Here is a 12,675-nt window from a genome sequence, read left to right as displayed (position 1 = left end):
CTGGCAATCAGGTAATACTGAGAGTGCATGACTAATTGCCAGCCTACGCATTTCCTTACCGTCATCCAGTGACAATGAATTGCAAAAATGCAAAATTAATCTTTCAGGTTTTTTTTCCCCTATGCTAACTCAAGTGGAAGGCTCATAAAAACAGCACCCAGCTGTGAATCTATGGAAAACACGCTGAATGCAAACAGAAAACTACCCACAGGGAGGAAAAACAAAAAAGCTCTGATCAAAGCGTGAAAAAGGGCAAAACAAAAGTCTGTCCTTGAAATCCCTGCAAGCATTTTAATGGTGACCCTATGCATTGTGCTACAGCACTGAACTGCCTGGGAAACACAAGTAGAATAGAGATGATATTGCAAGAGAGATATATTTAGTGAATGATAGTGCAGACTAAAGACATGGGAGCAAAAATGATGCTTGGACCCACTGAGAAGCTCAGCTCCTAGTCCCAAAGCAGAAAACTTCTGTAGTGCATGCTTCTCTTAAAAGATGTTAATGTTCAGTTAAAGCTATATAAATTATACATCTAAAGTCATGCCTGCACTTAAATGCATTTTTAGACTGGCTCTTCAGTACCTCCCAAAAATCAAGCTCTTCCCTGGCTCTTGAATGCTCACATTTAATAATGAGATTTCTCATTTCTTAATGTCCTTTAGTCACTTAGTGTTTTGTAGCATCACTAATATATATCAATGGAGAAATGTAGTATGAGAGAAACCCATCCTTTCAAAGTGTGGTTTGAAAGTAGTGTTTTTCTCCTACTGTAGGTGGTTTAATGATAATGGGTAAATGTTTTAATTTGTGCATTGAAGAACGCAGCTTCACTGGGACGCCAGGTGCCCACCAGAGCTGCTCCATCACTACCCTGGCTGTATGCAGGACAGGATGCTTTCTGTCTGTGTCCATCTCTTCCTCAATTTCACAAGCGGGACTTCAGCTTTTGTGATCAAACAAAAGCTTTGGAAGCTTGTGGACAAGCCCTCAGTAAGGCTGGGAAGGGTCTGTAGCAGTTTGCAGGCACATTTTCCACTGCTGCCTACAGAAGAGACAGAGGGAACGATTTGCCTTTTCATCAGATGCCGCCTTCTGGATAAATACTTAACATAACGCTGAGGCCTGTGCTGTGGTCCTGAGATTTCCTTTCACCACGAGTTATACCGTGTATCACCTTCTGAGGGCTGAGGGGAGCGGGACTGAGGGGAGAGGGGATGAGAAGATCCGGACTGAGGGGAGCGGGGATGAGGGGAGGGGGGCTGAGGGGAGAGTGAATAAAGGGAAAGGGGCTGAGGGGAGCGGGTATGAGGCGAGCGGGCTGAGGGGAGCTGATCTGAAGGGAGCCGGGCTGAGGGAAGGAGCTGAGGGGAGACGAGCTGAGGGGAGCTGATCTAAGGGGAGCGGGCTGACGAGAGCTGATCTAAGGGAGCCGAGGTGAGGGGACTCCAGCTGAGGGGAAGCGGCTGAGGGAAAAGGACTGAACGACCTCCGGGGGCCGCCGGGCGGGGTCGCGCAAACCCCGCCTCCACCCCAGGCCCCGCCCCCTCAGGCCCCGCCCCCTGCTCTGCCCCTTTAAGCGCGCGCGGGGCGGGGCCGGGCGCTGTCACGTGCGGCGGCGGGAGCGGAACCCCAGCTCGCGCCCGCTCCGCCCGCTCGCGTCCCGGCTCCGGGGCAGCGCCCGCGTGCGCGCGCGCGCGCGGCTGCTCGGGAGCGCGCGTCCCCGCGCCGGCCATTCCCCCTTCCGCCCCGGGGCCGCGCGCGGCGGCGGCGGGAGCGGCGGGAGCGCCCCTTCCTCCCGTGCCGCCCTCCGTCCCTCTCCGCCCGCGGCTCCCGGAGCGCCCCTTCCTCCCGTGCCGCCCTCCGTCCCTCTCCGCCCGCGGCTCCCGGCGCGCCAGCATGGAGCTGTTCCAAGCCAAGGACCACTACATCCTGCAGAGCGGGGAGCGGGCGCTCTGGTGCAGCCGGAGGGACGGCAGCCTGCAGCTGCGAGCCGGTGAGGAGACCCCCGCGGCCGCGCCCGCCGCCTGCGCGGGGAAGGGCGGGCTGGGAGCCGGCCGAGCGCCGGGGTCGGGCGGGGCCGGTCCCCGGAGGGTCGGTAGCGCTGCCCATCGCCCCGCAGGTCGCAGGAGCAGCCCCGGTTCCCCCGGGCCGCGGGAGGTCCCGGTGTCCCGGCTGCCGCGCCTCTCCGTGCGGTTCTTTCCCCGCTGATAAAGCAGCGCTGCCCCCGCGCTGTGACCGGAGCGGTGCCGGTGGCCGGAGGCAGCCGGGGATCCCCGGGGAGCAGCGCTGGGGCCGTGAGGGGCCGGTGTCCGCCTTACATAAGGGATGCTCCGGGCATTGCGTCTGTGGGCAGATGGGTCCCAGAACAGGTGGATCCAGCGGGGTCAGCTGTAAGGTCCATTCCAACCCTTTGACGTTCTGTGATTCTGTGCCTTCTAAAGTGCTTCTGAATTTTTCAGTGATTACAGGCTGTGTGACAATTGCACTGTGTGTTAGTACAAGACTGAAGGGAAGGCAGCGCGAACAAAAATTGAGCTGGAGTTGTGTAAAAGGGAATTTTGAAACCATGGTGATTATCCTGTCCTACCTAGGGGTAAAGGTGTCTCCAAAATAAAATGCCACCCTTGCTTTGTGCCATGTGTGCTCCCTGCCCGTGGCAGGAGGTTGGAACCAGATGGTCTTTAAGGTCCCTTCCAAGCCAAACCATTCTGTGAGTTTTTGTCATTCTCTGTGATTCTGATATGTACTTTGATGTAGAGGACCACGCTGACTCTGCTTGTATGAGAAAGAAATTCTAAATATCTGTGTGTTTCACCAAACGTGTGGCAGGCTGCAGGGATGTTACTTACAGCTTTCTAAAACTGGGATCTGTGTTGTGCCAGAAAAGGTGGCTAAATGTGTATATGACCAGGCTGGCTATCCAAGTAGAGTAGACTTTATGAGCTTCTGTGAAAGGCTGGACAAACTTTAAACATAACCATCAAATACCGTTGTTATCTGTGTTTTTTCAAAGAACTGTTTTTCATACTGCACTTTCTTGTGTTATGTTTTGATCCTTGAGTTGTGTCTTCTCAGAGCAGTTTGTTTATGTCTCTTAGATAAAATTGCAATCTGTGTCAAGTTAGCATGACTGATTCCTGTCCATCAGCGTCACTAATCTAGCAATACTTTGATTTGCAAGTGACCTTACAAAATAATTTGTTTTAAGCTAGCAGACAGTACTGCTGTTCAGTGAAATGTGTGCTTTCACAGGGGAGAAAACCCCTCGGGTTGAGGTTTGTGATGGTTACAGCCATCTGCACGGGCTGAAAGCTCTTCCTTGGCCCACAGTAATTAAAACAACTAATGGTCTGTAGTTCTGGAGATGAATGTTTGATACCCTCAACTTTTAAAAGCATCAGCGCCTTGCTTTCACGCAGCCATTGCTGGGTTTTATTTTTTCTTGGTGTGCTTTAACCTGCTGGAGGCTTTGCCAGTGCCCAGCAGTTTGTCAGCCAGTGTTTTGTCCTGTGCCTGCCTCTGCATTTTCAGGCAGTTTCCATGTGATCCCTATTGTGTGTGACCTGCAGATTAACTAAAGGTAATGTGATATTGAAGTCCCCTGGCCTGCTTGGAAACTCTCAATTGTTAGCAGTGCTTTCCCATTTCCATGTGTTTGCAGCTTGGTTTTTCCAGCCCTCTCTGTGGATCATCTTCTTGACAGTGGACTCCAGGTCTGTGAAATAAAATATCTTAGCAGGTTGAAAGTAAGCCCAAGAAAGAAACATTTCTCTCACAGGAAGTGTTTCTTGGATCAATAGCTCTTTCTTGTATTAAGACAAAACTTCATATCCTCAAGTTTGCAATTTTATTCCATTTGACCATTTATTATTGAGGCCAATTTCATGCCCGGAAATGAGTAAATGAATTTCTGTGTGATGAGTCACTGCTGTGTTAAAAAAAACAACAAAGTCATAACTTGTGTTCATTGACATGTTTAATAATCTGCCAAAAGGTGATCTAGCTCTGTGTCTCTGCTTGGTTTCAGAGGCCTTGGTTTTAAAAATTCTGTCTCACAGAGGCTGCTCTGAATTAATCTTTGCACATTCATGGGTTGAAATAGATAATACTGGTAAACCTTGGAAATCATTGCTTGAGAGAGTAGGTCTGAATCTAAAGCTAAGCTTGAAAGTACTCTCCTCCCTCAGCTATAAAGGCATGTTCAGAAATTTGCCAATATTGAAAGCTGTATTTCTGACCTCTTTGAATCATGGAGATAACAGTTTGAATTAAAAAAGAAAAAAGGCAAATAATCTTGGTAAATATTTGCCATAAGCAAAGTCTGAGGTTGGCCCTCCTTTGAAGGATGTCAGCCTGTGTTTACAAGATGTTTCTGGGTTTTTTTTATTCTCTAAAGTGAAAGCACTAATGAGTCACCTGCAGGAAATCCATGAATCACTTTGGCATCATAGACTTTTTTTTTTTTTTTCTTTTTAAATAATTTGGCTGCTGAGAGTGTGCATTTTTCAGTGTAGTGAAAAAACATGAGCTGTTCAACCATGCCTTAAATGCCTTACATGAGGTCTTGGTCAGGATTTCACTCTTGGATTACTCTGTTTATGCTCTGGGTGGCTGCTCCTGACTGGTTCTACACAGATGAGAAATATTTTTTATTGATGATGTTTATATTTGCATATATGTACACATATATGTGTGTGTAAAGGATAAAAAGTGTTGAAGACACTGAATTTTTCTCACTATTTTTTAAGTGCAGTAGAAGGAGTGAGACTGTTACGGTGTGAAGCTTCTATTATCATTGTGCTGGCCTTGATAATACTCCAGGCACTAATGTCAAATAAGTTCTACTAAAACTGTTTCTTCTAACTGTGCTGATTCCCATTGCAGAGAAAAAATCTACCAAGTATTTTGAGGGATACTCAGATTGGAATTTAACTCAGCTTTTGGGGATGTCATGCTCAAAGACTTGATTGCCTCTGCCTGAAAGAGAAAGATGGGTTAACCTGTGTTTTACCTCTGGAACTGTAAACTAGAGGCAGACGGGCATTTGTTTGTTTCAAACAAACACTTCAGGAATTTATTGTCGCAGAATTCATTTTCATCTGTTGAAAATGGTTGTGAGTCAGCAACTGAAGCAATGCACTTCAAATACTTGCAGTGAGGGGTGTGTTACCAAACAGAATTTTCAGAGCAGCAGGGGACACATTTCAGGTGAGGTGTCTCAGTCTGATCGTGTGAAGTCATCTCTGAATCACAGATCATAAGGCCATCTAATATTCCAGCTGTGTGCTTTCCTCCCCCTGCAGGGCATTGCAGGAGCCATGGAGAGGTGGCTGGTCAGGATTGCTGAGCTGCTCCTCGTGCTGCAGCCTGGAGGAGCAAGAGCAGCTCCTTTGTGGGAGCCTGGGAGTGCCCAGTGAAGGCCTTGAGCTCATGAATGGTGTAAGGAGTGATGGCTCTGCCACCAAAGCATTTATTGCTAAGTTTTATTCTGCAGAGCACTCCTAGACATGGCTCTGAGGGGTGACAGCCTGAGTGTGAAGTCATGCTGCTGAATTATTTCATACAAAAGTGCCTTCCTGAATTTCACTAGTATGTCTTGGAAGCTGCCTATCTATTCTGGGCAATGAATTCCACAGGAGGCTGGAGCTTTAGTATTTCAAGTCACTTCAGAAGGAACCTCAAGCTGTTTTTTGACACCTTTTTAGCTGCAGTGGTACTGCACTGTTTCTCACCCTTGCTTGCTCATTCTGTTCCTGTGTTCCCTCCCCTCTCTGGGTTGTCAGCACCACGTCCTTGTGGCGTCTGTGACAAACCAGATGTCAGAGCTGATCTGCTTTAGCTGCAGAATGTAGGCTGAAAAAATCTGCAGCACTTGGGTCCCTGGTGCTGCTTTTGCCTTCCTGTGATGGAACAGAGGGGAGCAGGGGAGTGGGCTGGGCTGCTGTCTCCTTCCTGATTAAATATTGCATACATTAGTCACTGGTGTAGTTTCTGACTCTGAGGCGAGATCCTCCTATGTATTTATAAGAGGGAAATGATTTTATACCTTTTATAAATAAAACCTACTTTGTAGTTCCACCTGCAGTTCTTTTTGTAGAACATAGTAAAACTAAAACTGAGGCTTAAAGTGGGTTGGTAGTGTGTTAAAGCCTAGCCTGGTGAGAATTGAATACACCTTGAGGTGAAGTGTTTCTTTACTTACCTGTAGTCTTAGTAGGGTGAATATGACAAGGTGTTCAGTATGAGTTGAATATGACAAGGGTGTTCCCCTCTCTTTTTGTTTTCTCCTTTTCCTTCTCTGAAGAGTTCTGAAAATGCCAAACTTGTCCTAACTCAGATGTGTAGATTTCTTGGAATTCTTGTCCATGCTGAAATGACCTGAGGTTTTAAATACAGGAAAAACTCCTAATGCTTCATATCTTGATATTCTGGTGTTGCTGGTTCTTTTTTTTTTTTTTTTTTTTTTTTGCCTTCCCCCAGAGTTAAAATTAATCAAATTCAAGTGGATTTCTTGTATTTTGCTGGCAGAAGTGACTCATCTTTGATCTCATCAGTTAGTATTAACTAAATATTGAGTAGGAAATTGCAGACTAACTGCAGCTAAAATATTTAGATAGAGGACACTGCTTTCAATTAAGAAAGGTCTGCATCTGTACCAAAGGCTTGTGGTTTTTTCATGAGAACACTGCTCTTCTTGTTAGGTTGTTTCACACTTTAATGGTGTGGGTGATATTTCATGTGTATGTGTAAGGAAACATGAAAACTTTTGTGATTTTAAGGTTTAAACTCTGAACTGCAGGATAAGGCAGCCACTTGTTTGATGTGCTGCTTGTGTTCTTTGAAAACAACTGTTGCAGATTGGAATGGGATAGAAAATAAAGTAATGGGAGTGGAGTATCAGAAGAGAAATTATTAGTTGTGTATCTAGAGGGAGAATTTGGAAATAGTGCAGAAACTGTTTTTTATTAAAGCTTGGCTTTAGTAAACAGGAATATTAATACTTAATCATAAGTTGTATTTTCTTGCTCCCAACATCTTCCCCAATAAAAACTGGGAGGGGACTTTTTTCCTGAAAAGCTGAACCCAAATGAATGAAATAGCACTTGAACACTGAGCTTCTCCTTTTAAGGCAGAAACCTTACTTGAATAGAGCCCTGGGGCAGTGTTTGCTGAGTCTCTGAATACTGAAAACACGGCCCTTGAACATGCTTTGAACTGGAAAACAAAATTCTGAGCCAAATTTAAAAGTAAATAACCTTGGTTGCAAGATGTAAATGGCAAATATGCTGGTCTGTCATTAATTGTTATCTTTCAGTTTTTTTCTTTGTCTGTTTCTCAGTTAAGGAAAAACAGCAATTTTTGCACATGGGGTGATGGTTAAGTTTTCCCCTTTATTTGCATGCCTTCCAGCAACACTTAAATAATATATTGCTGCTTGTTATCTGAGTAGTCAAATTTTCCCCAACAATTAAAAGAAAATAGAAATAAAGGCAGGAATATGGGGGGTGGTAGTGGCTTGAAATCCTCTCAGTTCCTGAAACACATGCCAAATTTTTGAGTACAGCTCCCATATTTAGTGTTAGAAATGGTTGTTTCCAATCCATAACTCTTCTTGTGCTTTGAGACTGAGGAGTTGGACAATCAGAGGAAATTTAATTATGGCATCAGAAGAACAGGTGACAGTGAGGGAAAACTTTACCTTGCTTCAACTTGGCTCACGCTGTAATTCTCCCATGGCTCTTAAGGAGCATTAGCATAAGTCAGCTCAGTGATTAGTAAAACAAACTAATTTCCATGATTGTGAAATCCTTCTGCTCAGTAAATGTTTATATTTTAATTTTTTGAGTATAGAATAGCTTTCTTGTGTTGTTCTTTCAGTATGGCTGCAGCTGAGCAAACTTTTAATAGACAGTCTTCAGAATGAGTGAACATGGTGTTTAAGCTGTCAGGCTTGTAAGTAGGTTTGAATAAAATCTTTCTCCTGCCTGATTGATAGTTTCCTTCTTGCAGAGTAAATAGGATTTTAGAAAATGCAGACAACCTACTGCTTTCTTAGCTTTAAGGGTATATCCTCAAACAACTTGAGCTTTGTTGAAATACCAGCTAAAAATGGGAGTGAATGTGTGTTGGTGTGGAATAATATTAATTAGTGCAGAGTTGTTGCTTTTGGAAGGATACAAGATATTTTTTCCATTTCTGTTTTACTTCTGAGAAAATGTGTTTGCTAACAGAGTTCAGCGATGTGAAGAATAAAAAGAAGCTCTAAAGTTAAAAAGAAAAACAAAAAAAAATAAATGCCAGACCAACCAAGCAAAAAACCAACCCTCTGAGCTCCAGTGGCTTGGCACTTATTTGCATTTGAAGAGTCCCTGCTGGGTGATTTTCTGAGTGGTATTTACAGGTTTGTGGAAGGGATGTGAGGAGCTGATTCTTATCTCAAAGGGTTGGGGTGCACATCAGAGCTTGTTGAATGTATTTACCCATCAGGGGTCTCTGAAGTGGGGTGCTCAAGGCAGTCCCCTGCGGGTGTGGGAAGAAAATACTTTGTACCATTAATAAAAATAAACACTGTTTGAAAATAATGCTCATTTCACCCATTAAAAACCTCTTATCTTTTGAATGTTTTATAACACATGCAATAAAAGTTATTTGCATGTTTTGCTGGACAAATAAACATACATATTTGGGATGTGTGCTAATTTTGTTTTCCTTGGTGTGGCATTTGATAAAAAAGTTGGAAGCCGGTGCTGCACAGGGTCAGGCTGTGTTGGGGGCCAGCAGTTTGTTTGCAATTCTGCACAGGGGCTCCTTGTGCAATTCCCTGTGGCCCTGGACACTCTCCACACAACTGAACATTTCCCATATGTTTTCCAGTTTCCCAAGCAATGCCTGGTGACTCAAGGGATTTTCTGGCTGCCCCAGAATACAAAGAAGTATTTCTTTATCAGGATGAGTAGTAGGATTCATTTTTGTTAGTTGCTTTTTGCTGCTTTGGCAGCAGCACTATGAATGTCTGTTATTGTGTGCTGCCATCCCCGCTGCTTTAAATCTGTCACTGAATTGTACTTGGCCTGTTTGTGTTCATCTTTTAAAGCTGAGATATTGAAGGGAAGTGTCCCAATAAAGCAGGTGATTTGCTGAAGGGATAACTTGTTTAAAGTTTGGAGGAGAACAAGCCAGTAAATAAATTTAACACTTCATAACAATGAAGAGCTTGTAATGCTCAATGTATTAATGCTTCATCTTTCTGCAAGTAGCTTAAAGACAGTTTTAAAACTCTGTGTTGAAAAGAAAACTCAATTAGCCTAAGTTTTATTTGCATAAGTAGTACTTTATTTCCTCCAAGAGAAAGAAGTTCAACTTTATATTCTTAAGTCTTCCCAGTTAGTTTGTAATCTCTTAATCCTGGCTAAAATGCCAGAACACCATTCAAAGATGAACTGGAATTGAAAGCAGACTTTCTTTTGAGAAGCCACAGGAGGTTATAAAGGTCAAATAATGCTAATAATAAAATTCTGCAGTTGTTTTTGATCTAAGGCAGACACAATTTAAAGGAAAAAAAAAAGCAACCCTGAAATCTATTTTAAAATATTGAAGCTTCTTCCTGAAAATTAACACTTCTGGTGTTAAAATTTACATTAGCAGAGCTGCATGATTTATTTTGGCTGTACATAGTGAGTCATTCTGCTTTTATTTTTATTTTTTTCTATATAAATATCTCTGGCTTGTGTTGAATGGTGAAAATGATGGAGAATCAGTGCTTTGTCAGACCCCAGGAAGACTTTTTGAGAACTGCCACATGAATGTCCATGCTCATTCACTTGGGTGTAACCTGAAGGAAATCCAGTGATGTTTAATATTGAACACAGTGTCAGGAAACACTTCCTAGCTGAGGTTCATTCCCAGTGCCAGCAAGGGAGATGAGAGGTGTGTGTGACCTCTGAACTACAGCAGGGTTGGAAAATACAATTACAGCTACTCCATGGATTGAACCAGGCAGTATGGGCTGGATTCAAATGATAACTAATTAAATCTTCTTTTCTTCTGCCTTCTCCAGAGGAAGCTGCCAGCCTTGCCTCCAGCCATTCTGTGTTGAGCAAGTGGTTTATCCCAAAGCAGTGGTTTGTTTTCTAATCAGAGTTTGTGCCTGACCTTGCATCAGCTCAGCTGGTGGTAGACTGCAGACAGAGCCAGAAAGCAGTTTTGGGTTTTGATGCTCTTCCAAGTTGCTTTTGTATCACCTTTATCAGGGTTATGTGTGTGTAAACACAAAGAATTAAGGAGACTTTATCTGGTGCTGCTGGTGAGCTCTGAGGGCGGTGGTGGTGGAAGACAATCACATCAAAGCTGGTTTTGTTCTGAATTTGTGACAGAACTTCTGTTGTGCTGCAACTGAATGCTGATACCATCACTGTGAATGGTAAATGCACTGCAGTGGTCATTTATCTCTGACAGGAATCAGCACAAATCCCCAACATTTGTTTCAGAAGCTTGAATTTATTTAATAGGATGAGGGAAAGAAAGAATGAGCAATTTTGTACTCCAGGATGGAAGTTTGGTGAGCAAGTGTATCCATCAGTGTTAAGACCTGTCAAACACTGGCAGTTCTCTCAAATTTAAACACATTGAGGGCAGCAGAGGATTCCTCAAGGCAGGGAAGATCTTCCCTGGGACTCATCTCGCTGCTCACAGTGATTCTTTCTGGACTTTGTGCTTTCATTGACAACGACTGTTTTGGCACTGCTCTTTTATCATCAGCACAATTCTGCAAGATGTCTGTTTCAGCATCCCTGTGTTGTGGTTTAAAGTTGATAAGTCTTTATTCCTGGCTCTGTGAGGTTTAAAGGAGGACTGGTATGACATTTATAGGAAGTGAAGTTTGTGTGGGGAAACAAGAGTGACTATTGATAAGTTGATTTCACATTATATCTCAAAACATTGTCTGTTTTGTCTGTAAGGAAAGTTCAGAGTTTCCTTTGACAGAGCCTTGTGGTGGTTACTTCATACTGACAGGCATTTCTTTAAAAAAGAAAAAAGAATCAAACTTGTCATGAGTTCTTCCAGCAGTCAAATGTGGCCAGGTCTCATGTATACTGTCTGAAAACTTTGAACATTTTCAGTTTTGTTTTGTATGGTTATTTATATGACTTTAAAAGGATGTGCATACCTTCTGTAGCCTGTACCACTGTCTGCCATCATAGGCTGCCTCTTAAACTCTGTAAAATATAATACAGTTCAATACTTATATCCTGCAGGCTTGCAGTTAACATTTTTGGATCTCTGAATCTTTGCTTATGTAATGATTTTAAATATAGAGTGGTTATAATTTCAAAGATAGAAGATAGTGACTGGAGATTGCTGCTGCCAGTTTTACCAAATGGCTGCAATGAAAGAGTTTGCTCAATTTTAGTGTTAGACAAAAGTTGAAGGCAACTTTTTCCTATACAGAGTGAACAGGAGTGCACTCAGCATGAAAGCCCATCTTTGGGGATGAGTGGGGAAATTATATTTAAACCTTTATTTTCTTTGGTTCATCCATCTCTTATTTCCAGAGTGCACTTATCAGGATCTAGAGGTTCATATTGGTATTTTCTGTAGTGATATTTATTCAGCATGGTTGGGTGTTGGCTCTGAGCTGAGATAGGGTTGTCCCACAGGAAACTGAATTCTAACCAATAACAAAGTTCTAATCAGGTTGGAACTAGATATGCTTTATTTAGTTAAAAAAAACCCAAAACAACTGCCTTGCCTCTGTGCTGTCACACATACTTTCCTATAAAATATTATCTAGAAACAGTGTAAGAAAACCAAATTTAGGGATGCTGTCACCAAAAGGAAGTCAATGTGATTCCACAATTGGTATTTTTTCGCAACCTACAAGCATTTCTCCTGTAAGGCTTCTTTGCATCTAGGTTTTCTTGGACCCTGAGAAAAACATGGTAATCCTCTTTTATACTGCTAAATATGTCTTGTTTTCCTCTATGCCCTGCCTTCCCCATGGAAAATTTTCTTCAGGCAGTCAGCCTTTACCATGAGTAGCTTGATAATCACGCTGACCTGAGAGCCAGTGCTGCTGGGTCTGTATTTGCTGCCTTTAAACTCTGAAAGTGGAATATTTCCATTCCAGATATTCCAAAGTGGAATATTTGATTCCAAAAGCATTCTCTTCTTTTCCAAAGCTTGTCTGTACCTAAAGTTTAGAGCTGTTTCTCATTGTGTCTCTGATGCTGGCGTAGGAGAATTCCTGTAGAAGGCTTGGATTTTTTGGTGCTGCCTCTGTCAGAGGAGCCCACAAGAGTAATAAAACATCTGTGTAAGATGTTCTATTTTCTTATGTCCTTTTACAGGCAGTTCTAAAACTTTGTTTCCTTATTCCTGTAATTAAAACAAAATCTTGTTTCCTCATTATTTTCTCTTTTGTAAACTCCTAGAGGAAGGCTGTGGATAGCAAGTGAGGATTTCTTGCTAATACTTTATCCCAGCAGGAAATCAGAGTACATAGAATGTGTTCTAGATTACCAAGCTTATGGTAACCATGGTAAACCTTCACTGATTTGGTTCTTTAAATTCCTCCTGTGTCTGGCTTTGTTTGCTGCTGATACCACTGGCAGGTGGAAGTATGAATTTAAAGCTAATTACAAAGAGAGCAGTAAGTAGATGAGGTGTGAGACA

General features: G+C 43.0%; 1 protein-coding gene across 1 annotated transcript in view; it reads left to right on the top strand.

The window, feature by feature from the left end:
• Positions 1-1,652: 1,652 nt before the first annotated feature.
• Positions 1,653-12,675, top strand: part of INPP5F (inositol polyphosphate-5-phosphatase F) — a 38,063-nt gene continuing 27,040 nt past the window's right edge. The window contains exon 1 of the mRNA XM_064717167.1: positions 1,653-1,996. Coding sequence (XP_064573237.1) covers positions 1,900-1,996 — 97 coding nt within the window. The 5' untranslated portion in view covers positions 1,653-1,899. The remainder of the gene's footprint in view (positions 1,997-12,675) is intronic.

Source organism: Zonotrichia leucophrys, chromosome 6, assembly GCF_028769735.1.
Source record: "Zonotrichia leucophrys gambelii isolate GWCS_2022_RI chromosome 6, RI_Zleu_2.0, whole genome shotgun sequence".
NCBI lineage: Eukaryota > Metazoa > Chordata > Aves > Passeriformes > Passerellidae > Zonotrichia > Zonotrichia leucophrys.
The sequence above is the reverse complement of the archived record's forward strand: the minus strand, read 5'-3'. Positions and strand labels throughout refer to the sequence as shown.